General features: G+C 38.2%; 1 protein-coding gene across 6 annotated transcripts in view; it reads left to right on the plus strand.

Moving 5' to 3' along the window:
* MAPK10 (mitogen-activated protein kinase 10) overlaps nucleotides 1-13,745 on the plus strand; it is a 343,572-nt gene that overhangs the window by 311,671 nt on the left and 18,156 nt on the right. For all 6 annotated transcript variants that reach the window (XM_066280170.1, XM_066280166.1, XM_066280168.1 and 3 more), the window contains one exon: nucleotides 12,927-12,990. In XM_066280170.1, the coding sequence (XP_066136267.1) occupies nucleotides 12,927-12,990 (64 nt within the window). The remainder of the gene's footprint in view (nucleotides 1-12,926; nucleotides 12,991-13,745) is intronic.

A 13,745-nucleotide genomic window follows, 5' to 3' on the forward strand; every position in this document is an offset into this window, starting at 1 on the left:
GTCATAAACTTATTATGGTCAGCAACTCCTCAACACTCATTAAGGCAATGATTCTTTTTTTTTTTTTTTGTATTTTCTGAAGCTGGAAACGGGGAGAGACAGTCAGACAGACTCCCGCATGCGCCCGACCGGATCCACCCGGCACGCCCACCAGGGGCGATGCTCTGCCCACCAGGGGGCAATGCTCTGCCCCTCCGGGGGTCACTCTGCCGCGACCAGAGCCACTCTAGCGCCTGGGGCAGAGAGGCCAAGGAGCCATCCCCAGCGCCCGGGCCATCTTTGCTCCAATGGAGCCTCACTGTGGGAGGGGAAGAGAGAGACAGAGAAGAAGGAGAGGGGGTGGAGAAGCAAATGGGCGCTTCTCCTATGTGCCCTGGCCGGGAATCGAACCCTGGTCCCCCGCACGCCAGGCCGACGCTCTACCGCTGAGCCAAGCGGCCAGGGCCAAGGCAATGATTCTTGATGGGATGTGTGGGGTATGCCAAATTCATGTGGACAAATTACTAACTGGAAATAATTCTTCACCGTCAGGTGATTCTGTTCCTCTCCCAGTTAGCCTCCGTCTCCCGGTAGCTTGTCCCCACCACACATACCTTAGAAGTTATTGCTCCAGGAGCAACTTGAGGATACAGGTTTGGTTTCACTCATTTTCATCATCTATATCAGTGGTCCCCAACCTTTTTTGGGCCATGGACCGGTTTAATGTCAGAAAATATTTTCACGGATCGGCCTTTAGGGTGGGACGGTTAAATGCACAAAATAAAATTATGCGACCGGTGTAAAAACTGTGGTATTTTAAAATATATTTGTCGAACTTACGAGACAAGCTTCAGGACTGAGTCTTAGAATGTAACAGAGGGAATCTGGTCATTTTTAAAAAATAAAACATCGTTCAGACTTAAATATAAATAAAATGGAAATAATGTAAGTTATTTATTCTTTCTCTGCGGACCGGTACCAAATGGCCCACGGACCGGTACCAGTCTGCGGCCCGGGGGTTGGGGACCACTGATCTATATAACTGTATATTACTAGCACACAGTAGGTTCTCAAAATAATTAACTTAATTAGTAAAATGTTTTAATCACTTTCATATTGTCTATTTTATCTAACCTTCCTACCCATATTTCTGGTCAGCATTACTCCAGCTGAAAGAACGCCCACCTTCACCTCCAAGTAAAATTATTCACATTTTATAGAGTTTTAAAATTACTTTTACATAATCACACAGTTGAAAACCAAGATTCAAAGCCAATGCTTATTTCATTATGTCACAAAATCTTTTAAGATATTTTATTTTTGACCTGTGGTGGCACAGTGGATTAAGCGTCGACCTGGAAATGCTGAGATTGCCGGTTCAAAACCCTGGGCTTGCCTGGTCAAGGCACATATGGGAGTTGATGCTTCCAGCTCCTCCCCCCTTCTCTCTCTCTGTCTCTCCTCTCTGTCTCTCCTCTCTCTCTCTCTCTGTCTCTCCCTCTCCTCTCTAAAAAAAAAAAGAATAAATAAAAAAAATTTTAAAGTTATTTTATTTTTTCTTCTCAGAAAAAGTCTTTTAATAATTTATGCACCAACAACATATAGAGTAAAAATGAATTTACAATAATTATGTTTGCCACTTTTTACCTGATAAACCTCTTGTGCATAAAAGATATTTATCATGAATATTTTCTTATGTAATTTTCCAGGTGTACTGAACTCACACAGATGGAAGGGACAGTAGTTACTTACTTAGCACAGCTCTTTATACCTGGTTTAAAATTTCATTAATCCAGGGCTTTTATGTCATGTTCTAAAGTTTTTCAGAGATATAAGTGCTAGGAGAAAAAAAAAAAGATTTCTTTTTTTTTTTAAATAATTTTATTTTTTTAATGGGTGACATCAATAAATCAGGATACATATATTCAAAGATAACAAGTCCAGGTTATCTTGTCGTTCAATTATGTTGCATACCCATCACCCAAAGTCAGATTGTCCTCTGTCACCTTCTATCTAGTTTTCTTTTTGCCCCTCCCCCTCCCCCTTTCCCTCTTCCTTCCCCCCTCCCCCCCATAACCACCACACTCTTATCAATGTCTCTTAGTTTCACTTTTATGTCCCACCTACGTATGGAATAATGCAGTTCCTGTTTTTTTCTGATTTACTTATTTCGCTTCGTATCATGTTATCAAGATCCCACCATTTCCAATGTAAATGTTCCGATGTCATCATTTCTTATGGCTGAGTAGTATTCCATAGTGTATATGTGCCACATCTTCTTTATCCAGTCATCTATTGATGGGCTAAAAAAAAAGATTTCTAACTTAAAACATTGTGTATTTTTTTCTAATTTAAAACATTGTGTATTTTTAAATTAATAAAAGTATTTTGGAGTTGAAAAAGTATTAAATTTTAAGTTTAAATCCATTTGTATTTCTATAATGGCAGTTGAGTATAGGCAAATCAGTATTTCTTAATGTTTCCAATTCTGTCACTCTTGTTTCTGTGTTCACTGTGGATTCCTATCATGGAGCTACTTATTTATGCTAACTAGATCAGTGTGCTTGTCTCTAGTTAATGTCTCCACGCTCTTTTGTTACTGAGTCACATCACTGATATAGGAGCGCTGATGTCATTTTCCCTTGCTTGTTTTGCCTCTGTTCTGTGACTGTCCGGCAGAGATACAAATGACCTGTGGCCTTAATAGGCTGACTCAGCTATATTTTGTTTGATGTGTTGTTTTTTTCACCCAAAATGTTTTTCAAGCTTCTGTATAGCTTATTTTTGTTCTAAAAGGTATCACTGAGGCTAATGTGGCCTTTTGCCTGTGGAAAATCTTGCAATAAAAGCTGTTGCTTCTGAGAATTTTAAGTTAACATATTTTCTTTAGAACCTTCTTCATGACATTATCATATCACACATTATGTTGGATTTATCCATTTTTATGTTTATCTTCCCCAGGTTTACTGCCCTAAAGTTCCTTGGGAACAGAAATTCAGCTTTGCCTGCTGAGTGGCTGATGCATATTGTATGATGAGCAAATGCCATTCAAATTTAATTAAGCTGTACTGTGCTGAGCACTTCTCTAGTGTTAATAAACCCTTTCTCATATCCAATCTTATTTAAGCCTCAGAAAAGCCCTAACTAGTGATGATTATCTTCAAACAATGTTACTGACGTTACTATCTAAATATATCCTCATTCAAACTATTCCGCACAAATTGTCTTTACCCTGGACCATGTAAGAGTCTCTGTCTTGTCTCTCAGCTCCATTCCTGTCCCCTGTGGTCTAGTCTCCAGAGTGCCAAGAGGTTTCCTTTTAAAACATGAAACGGGGTGCATATTCTTCTGCTAATACTCTCCAGTGATTTCTTCTCCTATTCACAATGAAACTCAAACTACTCACCATGGCTTACATGATTTTGCTCAGTATTGTTTCAAAGTTTATTAGAACTCATAGTAAAAAAAGGTCTTACAGCCTGATCAGGCAGTAGTGCAGTGGATAGAGCACCAGCCTGGGACCCAGAGGCCCCAAGTTCAAAACCCCGACGTCGCCAGCTTTAGTGTGTGCTCACCAGCTTGAGCATGAGTCACTGGCTTGAGCATGGAATCATAGAGAGGACCTAATGGTCACTGGCTAGGGCCCAAAGATCACTCACTGGCTTGAAGCCCAAGGTTGCTAGCTTGAGCTCAAGTTTGCTGGCTTGAGCAAAGTGTCACTGGCTCAGCTGGAGACCCCCCCCCCCAGGGTCAAGGCACATATGAGAAAGCAATCAATAAGCAACTAAGGTGCCACAACAAAGAATTGATGCTTCTCATCTCTCTCCCTTCCTATCTGTCTGTCTCTATCTGTCCCTCTCTCTGTCTCTCTTGCTAAAAAAAGTGTCTTACTTTGTGACCCAACACACACATACTCACTCACACTCCCTAACATATACACACACTAAGAAAAACCTTCATACTCTGATATATTTTCAGTCTATTTTCCTTGGTTCCTTTAAAAGGTGCTAGTTATGACCCACCAATTTGTTTCATGACTGCAATTTAGAAAACATTGCTTGACTTGATCATTTTCTGTACTTCATTTTTCTACACGGCTCCATTTACTGTCTGCCTTGCAGTTCACTAACCATGCCAAGCAAGCTCTGCCATCAGGGTCTTTGTTTCTTCTACCTGGAACAGTCTTCCTCCAGATAGTCACATGGCTCCCTCCATTGATTCATTCAAATCTTTACTTAAATATTATCTTCTTGACCCTGGCTGGTGGTTCAGTGGATAGAATGTTGGACTGGTGAACGGATGTCCTGGGTTAGATTTCGGTCAGGGAATACAAGGGAAGCAACCATCTGCTTCTTCTCCCATCCCTCTCCCTATTCTCTCCCTCTTCCCCTCTTGCAGCCAGTGGCTCAACGGGTTTCAGCATCAGCCCCAGGCACTGAAAGGATAGCTCAGCTGGTCTAAGCACATCAGCCTCAGGCACTAAAAATAGCTTAGTACTCCAGCATTGGCCATAGGTGAGGTTGCCAGTTGGATCCAGGTCGGGGCACATGCAGGAGTCTGCTTCACTATCTTCCCTCCTCTCACCTAAAAAAAAGATGTTATCTTCTCAAAGAAGTCTTGTAAATGTCTGTTATGTACTAGGTACAGTGTAAGACTTTGGTGAACAAAGATCCAATCTTCATCCTCAAGATTTTGTTCCCATATTCTACTAGAAGTAAAAGAAATAAATGTTGAGAGATAATAACCCAAATTTTAAGCTTATTGAAGCACATGAAACAAACTCAACTCAATAACATGAGTTAAAGAAGGCTCCTTGGTGGTCCTAATGTCTAAATGAAGAAAAACGGGCAGAACAAAGGGTGGGTACAATACCAGGATCAAGAGAGGGTTGAGAGAACTTCAGCTCTTTGGGGGTGAGTGACTCAGTGGAGAAAGGTGAGAAATGATTTAGTCTAGGAAGCAGGTAAGGAAAGAGTCTTTAAACCTTGTGGTGGAGCATGCACTCTTTCCTAAGGGTAAATGGTAGCCTTTAAAACCTAGCAAGCAGAAGAATTGCGTTATCAGATGCAAACTTCTAAAAGGTTACTGCCTAAAATATGGGCCGGAAATAAGGAAAAGGAAGATGGAGAGCAGGGGATTAAATCTATAGTAACGTAGTTTAGAACTGATGGTGACCTGTGAGTAGACATGGGCAAAAGATTAAAGAGATATTCCAAAGCTAACAATCAATGTCAATTATAAATGATTAGATGTTTGGCTTAGTATGGTAGAATTCAAAGATGACTTACAGCATACAGTAGTTGGCTAAAAATAAGTATTGAATGAATGAAAAAAAGATTTAAGACTTGGCCACTGGGTGATTGGTGGTATAATTATTCAACCTTTTCAATTAAAGAACCATAGAAAAATTTAATTCCAAGAAAAAGCCTATAGATTTTCCATTTTCAAGACTTGATTAAATTTTTGATAGTATAAAGATAATAAATTTGTGACCTAACATCTGAGAAAGCTATAGAACAGAATGAAAAATAGGGGAAACTGAATTTAACTTCCTTACCAAGCCACTAAAACATCATTTAATTAAGTTTTCTAATTCCATTTAGTTCACATTATAATTAAAATTTGCATTACTAACCTTCAAAGGTTTCTTTGGAAACAGTGCTATGATGTCTCCAAACAACATCAGTGTGTTTTACATATAACAAGTTATAATACAATGCCTTAACATTACAAGTTCTCAAGAGGGGTTTGTTGAATTACCTGGAGTAATATTTGTCATACATTTACAACTACTTGCTTCTTAAATAAAGCACTACGTGAAATCCATCTAGATAATTAAGACTGACTGCAAACTAAAGGACTTGCCCAATGTACCTTGTTTTACTAGTGTCAGAGTCAAGGGTGCTCTGAATCCTGTGATCTTCCCATTGTTCCCGTCAGGAAATCTGTGACTTTATTCAATAGGCTCAGAGATTCTCCTGGCTCACTTTGGCCAAAAACTGAATTTTATTATAAGATAATAAAATGTCTACTTTGATTAGGGTTAACAAATTTCTTTTCCTGTTCTTTAAAACCATAGTGTACGATGATTTTGTCCACACATCATTTTATTAATAGATATCATTGAAGACTGAGAGAAAATAAATTTCTTCCTCTTGTATCTATACAAATAAAGTATACTTAAGCAAATGACAAAACGTGCCTTGATTACTGAATAAATAAGTTAAGACAGAAGTCTTAATCTTGGTTGCATGTTAAAATTACCTGGGGACATTTAAATATCATGATGCCCAGATCTCACTACAGATCAATTAAATAAAAAATTTCTGAGGGCATCAGCATTTTTAAACCTCCCAAATGATATTATTGTGAAACAACAATTGAGATCCCCTGGGTGAGAGCAATTTGGTGAAAATGATAAACTCAGACTCAAGCATTTTTTACTTAATGTTTGCTTTTGCCAACCACAAGGTGGCAGCATCACAATAGAGTGCATGCACAAATTGGCCCATCTATTTGGGTGGACAGGTAAATCCATCTCAGTAATAGTAATTAGAAACATTTTGAGAGTTCCTCTAGCTAGAGATAGCTTTGACTTTTCTGTTTGCTGTTCTCTGTTGCTTTTTTAAACTAGGAAAACTTTTAGATATATTTATTTCAAGAGCTTAATTGAGCCAAATCCTTAGGAGTCATTCCATACTCTTCCTCAAATCCCTACATACCCATCTTGTCAAAGCTTATCAGTTCTTCACCAACCCCCCACAACATGTGTCTCAGAGAAGTTCAGTCTCATAGTGCTTTATTTCTTGCCTTCCACTTACTCTTTAACAGAGCCCAGCTGGACTTCTGCATTAAAACACTTCTTGTTAAGGTCACTAACTCTGTTGTGCCATTCATGCATCCCTATCTGTCCTCCTTCCCTCCCTTACTGGAGGCCCTGAAAGCACTTCTTCAAATGGGCACTTGCACTTGAATGCTCTTCTCAGGCCCTGCTTGGGGACCCGATGGATGACGACTTGAGAATGAAGAATTAATAAGATTAGTTTCCAGAGACTAATTCCCCCATTGTGAAGTACCTTTAACTTTTAAAAGCAGTCACTTCATCTGTAATAGTAGATTGTTTAATTTTTATGCAAGAGCACCGACATAGTTCCTAACACTTGCCTAAGAAAATTTTAAAAATTAACTGATACTGCATTACAAGCTGCTATGGGTCTACTTGTAGAAGAGCATGAAATTCTTAGTAATTAGAAATCTCATTACTGTTCACTGCATAATAAATTCATGAACTATGTAACTCTGGAGAAGAATTGTATTTTAGGCAATTATTTTGGTAATTGTGCATATTGCTATATACTTTATTAATTTGTCAGGTTGTTGTTAGGTTTGTTAATTAAATATTGAACACTTTTGTGGATAATAAACTGTTCTTGGTGCTACAGACAATATAAAATTTAAAAAAAAAACAGGCCATACTAAATGGTCATTAGCCCAAACTAACTAAATAAAAGTAAATAAAAGTACATATCATTTAGTATGATATAAAAATTGTCCTATCTAAATATTTATTTTCTAATCACAAGCCAACCATCAGAAAGTTCTATTCATCAAAAAATTTTAAATACATTTGGAAAATTTGTTCTATATAAAATAAAAATTTTCACATTTAATTTATTATTATTATTATTATTATTATTATTATTATTTTAGTGAGAGGAGGGGAGACAGAGACAGACTCCAGCATGCGCCCTGACCAGGATCCACCTGGCAAGCCCACTAGGGGGCGATGCTCTATCCATTTGGGGCCCTTGCTCTGTTGCGACCAGAGCCATTTTTTAATGCCTGAAATGAGGCCATGGAGCCACCCTCAATGCCTGGAGCCAACTTGCTCTAATTGAGCCATGGATGCAAGAAGGGAGGAGAAAAGAGAGAGAGGGAGAAAGAAAGAAACAAGAGGAGGAGGGGTGGAAAAGCAGATGGGTGCTTCTCCTGTGTGCCCTGACTGGAAATTGAACCCGGGATATCCACACACCAGGCCAATGCTCTACCACTGAGCCAACTGACCAGGGCCGCACATTTTCTTAAATGGACTTTCTGGTTTAATTTTGTATTGTACTTTCACTTGATGATGTTATCCATCATTTTCTCTGGTCCGCCTTCTGAGTTAATAGAGAATGCATATGCTGAAAAACAAGGCCATTTAAAGCTCTCATTGGCATCTTCAATAGGGCAGCAGACACAGTGGAACAGGGCAGAGAAAGAGTGGAACAAAACCATACTGCATGCTTAATTAGGACAAAAGAAACGGAAAGCAAGCATCAGCAACTTGATGATTGTCATACAGTTCAGAACATGACTGATACAAAAAAAATGTTAATTCCGGACTCAAAGATGATAAAAGGAAGAACTTCGTAGAACTTGGATTTCTCATATCTGGTTCTCATCTATTTTCAGATTCACGTGGATAGAGTTCATGATGTTGTCCAAGATATTTTGGCAAAAAGCGCTGAGGAAGATAAATGTTGACTACTTGGGTAATAGTTGCCAGATCTAGCTACATATATAGACAGAAAATTGGAACAAAAATTAGAGTGGCATCCTCAAATTTATCACTAATTTAAATCTTTTCTAAGTGTTGTATTGTTCAGTTTAATATTTCTTCAACCTACAAAAACTTAGTTATTCTATCTTTCTTCATAAGAGATCAGACATTTTGTTCCTAACTCTGCCGCTAACTAACTCTATGACCATTGACAAATCACTAATGCTTTCTGAGTTTTATATTCATATTTGTAAACTGAACAAAGGGTACAGCTGTAATTGTTGATACCCTAGTTGTAGGAAAGAGTTGTAATTCAGGTGTTTTCTTCATCCTCTAATTGCCATATTCCAGAGATCTCTAATATGCCATATCAGAACATTGCAATATAAGGTACTCACATGATTACCCTCTCAACATTTATGAAGGTGAAGGGGTGGAGGGCTGTTGAAACTATAATGACAACAATAACAAACTGGAGCTATGTGGGGCAAATTGAGACATAGTCACCCTCTTTTTTATATTCAATTCTTCTTTTATAAAGATATTTATTTTAAATATAGTTTCATTATCCCTTATTTTAGATTCATCCCAAGTACCATTTTCTTTGATTATTCATTAACTTGAGTTTTAATTAAAGTTTCATCATTAATTAGCCATGTGACTTGAAGATATTATAAGAAGAATTTCTTTGGGTCTTAGTTTCCTGATCTGAGGGTTATTAGGGCATATGTGAAGAGCCTAGCTTATAGAACCTTTTCAAAAAAAAAAGTGACTTCTCTTAATTAGAGAGAGAACAGCATTATCCATTTATCAAGCTCTCAAAGGCTGTTGGGAGAGCAGATGTGAGAGCATTATAACTGCCTTTTTTCCCCCCTTTTCAGTGTCATGATCGGTTCAGCAGTTCCCTTCTGTTTTATTGTACAAAATATCCATATTGGTGATGAGGACATTTCTTCTATATTGTTTCAATTTTTTAAGTGCTACCTCATATTAATGTACTCCACTAGGGATCTATGTGAATCTTTCTAGGTATGGTAGCAGTATTGTGTTTTGGAAAACTTCACAGGGTTTAAAGGTTTGAAACACAGTTATCACTTGACTTCCGTAACATTGTATTATCTTCATTGTCCATGTACATCTCTAAATGATCCTTTCCTCTTTTCCTCCTCTTCCTCCTTCATCTCCTCCTCCTCCTTCTTCTTCTTGGACTTATATTCCTCCGATAACCTTTTAGCTTTTGATATCTGGCAAGGTCCACTTTGGCCCTTTGCTCTTTTACCTGCATTCCCTCCATAAATGACCTCATCCACGATCATGATTTCAACAAACACCTCCTGCTCATAGTCTCAAATCTGTGCATCTCTAGCCAACAACATTCCTGTTTAATAAGGCGGGGAAAGGAACAAGTGAGAGTCGAACACTAGCTTTTCTTTGCAGATGGATGCAGGGAGGGTAATGAGCCACGGCATAGTAACAATCATTGTCTTAGCACGTGTATATATGTGTTTGAATATGACACTACTCTTTGGTTTACTAGTCAATTACTCTTTTATATTGTTTTGTAGATGACATCTTTATGTGAATATTCCCTTCCACTGCAAGTAATTGCATCACCTTATAAAAAAAAAAAAAAAAGAAAAGACAAACCAAAACCAAAAACCTTGACTATGGAGCCCTTCCAGTCATCCCTATAATGCTAGAGTTTTTAAAACAGCCCTTTTGATTTATTGAAAGGGAAAAACTTGGACTCAGTACATTACTTTCTTTCTCTGTGGTTTGTTTGTGGTTAGGGTTTCTGTACTTTGGACTTTATACATCAGCAACAGCTGGATGCTGAAGCTCCAAAGAAAACTTCTCTCAAAATAGTTTTGTTGCAAAAAGAAAATGGCATTCATGAACCTTGGCAGGAACTGTACTTGAGCCATGTTCAGTTTTGAAACTTGAATGGAAAAATTTACTGCATGAAGAAGCCAGCCTCACAGGATCTTGAGCTGGTCTCATTGTTACAAGAAGAAAGTGGTGCCGATGATGCACAGAACCCTGGGGACGTCTGAGAGCGTGTGCATGGTGTATCCAGCAGGGGGCCTGCATTAGGCTCACTTAGATGACAACCTTGCCACAGCTTTACGTATGCTCAGGAAGAGGTAAAGCAGGAAACCTGCCACTTGGCACTGTGTCTCCCTCCTTCCCTCCCTCCCTCCCTTCCTTTCTTCCTTCCCTCCCTCCCTCCCTTCCTCCCCCCTTCCTTCCTTCCTTCCTTTCCTTCCCTCCTTCCCTCCCTCCCTTCCTCCCTCCCTCCCTCCCTTCCTTCCTTCCCTTCGTTCCCTCCCTCCTTCCCTCCCTCCATTTCTTTCTTTCTTTCTTTCTTTCTTTCTTTCTTTCTTTCTTTCTTTCTTTCTTTCTTTCTTTCTTTCTTTCTTCTTTCTTTCTTTCTTTCTTTCTTTCTTTCTTTCTTTCTTTCTTTCTTTCTTCTTTCTTTCTTTCTTTCTTTCTTTCTTTCTTTCTTTCTTTCTTTCTTTCTTCTTTCCTCTTCCTCCCTCCTTCTCTCTCTCTCTCTCTCTCTCTCTCTCTTTCTTTCTTTCCTCCTTTTTTTTAGATAGGCAAGGAAAAGGGAGAGAGACACAGGAACATCATCTGTTCCTCTGTGTACCCTGCCCGGGAAATCCAACCAGCAACCTCTGTGCTCTGGGAGGATGCTCCAACCAAGTGAGCTATCCGGCCAGGGAACAGCACAGTGTCTCTACATATCCTGAGTTTGGCTTTGTGTTAGCATACTTAGATGACAGTTTCAGAGAGTTTTCAAAAATAACTTTGTTTTACTGATTAAATCATAACATTCCTATAATTTGAGAGTTGTTTATAATTAGAGGTGGAAGGTCTGGCCTTAGTTGGATGCCCAGGACGGTGCCTGATTATCTTAATCCTTTTAGCTTTATACCGTCAGCATTTCTGTGTTCTTAGTAATGTCGTGGAGTAGGGGAGGGCCTCAGCTTGTTAGCCCTTTCAGTAGAGGCTACTCAGCTGACCATATCTGAATCACAGTAGCTGGGTTAATGCTCACTGTTGTTAAAGAAATGTCTGGTCTTATTAGTAATTAATTCTCAGTTGCCCCAAACAACTGGTCAAAGTCTTTTATTTTCATATCTAGCTGCTTCTGTCGTGTGTGAGGCACACCATGACTAGGATGTGTCTGTCACGATTCAGGTTAGCAGAGATTTTGAATGTAGTACGGAAGGGTCACTGGTGTTTGCTCATGGTCCACAGAGCCTCCCACAGAAGCCAGAAGCTATCTCTGAAAATCCCTGTGCAAAGCCTTTCTACAACAGCTGTTTTGGAGGGATATGTGTCTTAATCAGCTTGAGTTACTTTATTGAGCAACTCTTAGTTTCTTACAGAAACTATTGCTTTAGGAGTGTTAGACGGGATGAATTTTAGAGTCCCCTGTCTCATGGCATCTGACAGTCTATTGTCAGCTGGTGCAGCTCCTCAGCCCTTTTTTTTTAAACTCACAGAGATTTTTTTTTCTTTCCATGTCACTTGGCCTGAGCTGGAACTATGCTAGGTCACTATGATAGATCTCCCCAGGTCTGACCATCAAAAGAAGAGATCAGGGATATATCTGAGATCCTCCTTTCTGGAAGGTTCCTAGGTTTATGAAAATCTCTCCTTTCCCAACTTTGAACTTCTCATAGGAGGAAGAATGCTGAGTCCCTAAGTCAGAGTGAAGGCCCTGTCACATCAATTCTCCCAAAAAGGCTAGCCAAGGTTCCAGGTGACCCACCTCTATAGACAACTGGTAGCTTCTTCTGCCTGGGAGGGAGATATCTGAAATCATTTAAATATAGGACACTCAGTTATACATAAAGGTGTCTTGTTTTGCTTCATGAGAAATTAAAGATTGATTCGATTTAAATATTATTTTATACTGGAGACTAGTACTATAGTCTACTGAGAGGTATTAATGATGCTTTTTCAGGAGGATCATAAAATAGAAAAAATATTATTAGTCTGGGACAGTTTTAGTATGGTTCTGTTACAGGTCAAGTGAATGGATAACATGGCAGCTCCTGACTTCTTGTAGTCAAACGCCCTGCTTGTTATTTAAAGACTAGCTATTATAATAATTGCTTGAACTGGTGTTCTGAATCAGAACATTTGGGGACATGAGTATACACAATCTGAATTTTGCTGCCTTATTTAGTCAGCAGCACATATTGGCATATCAATAAATTCTTCATAAATTTGTGGGGAAATTTTAATCTCTGCACCCATATAATTACTGCTTATTTTATACGAGAACCTGATCACCACCAAAGTCAATGGGTGGCAAAGTACTGTCATGTGTTCTAATACTGTAGTCATGGGTACATCATAATGGGATTTATTGTTTGTTTTTATTCTGCAGCCTCCACCTCAAATATATGACAAACAGTTGGATGAAAGAGAACACACCATTGAAGAATGGAAAGGTGACTCTACTATTCCAATAAAGCATTCGTTTTACTTATTGAAATTCAGAAAGTATTCTCAAGGCTTTTCCTTTTAAAACAATTTAGTAAGAGATGATTTTCTAATTGCTATTCACTTAGACCATTTTCAAAGCCCCTACAATGTAATGTATTTTCATACTAATAGTACTTTTGCTTTTACTCAAGAATAAAAGGAATTAATTACTGACATTTGAAAAAAGATTTAAATGCTATTTTCAAAGTATTTGTCATGGTAAATAGCAAACTGCAATTTAAAATTTTACAATAAAACATTTTATGTTTGTACATAAAATTATCATGTAAAATGGGTAAAATAATGACAGGTAATTTTAGACACTGGAAAATAAAAGCTAATATTTGAATTTATTTACTTGATATATAGCACTTTAGAATTTAGATAGAAAATTTGTGTATCTAAGTTAGCTTATTTATTTTTTTAGTAAGAATGAATGAATGAATATATTAATTCACTTTATCCCAGCAAAACTCTTTCAGACACAGTTTGCATGATAAACATTATACTCAGGGAGAAGCAAAGCAGAAACTAAAAGAATACTTAAACTAAAATAAATAATTACAGAGTAGAATAAATATGAGAAAACCAAAAGCAGCTCAAATGATTAGGTCAAAATGAGGAGGAACATAAAGGAAAGACCTGGATGGAAGAAATATTTATGCTACATTGAATAAATTAATAATTGTAAGTTGGGAATAGAAAAGGGAACAGAGGAAAA

The sequence above is a fragment of the Saccopteryx bilineata genome, chromosome 5 (assembly GCF_036850765.1).
Source record: "Saccopteryx bilineata isolate mSacBil1 chromosome 5, mSacBil1_pri_phased_curated, whole genome shotgun sequence".
NCBI classification, from domain to species: Eukaryota; Metazoa; Chordata; class Mammalia; order Chiroptera; family Emballonuridae; genus Saccopteryx; species Saccopteryx bilineata.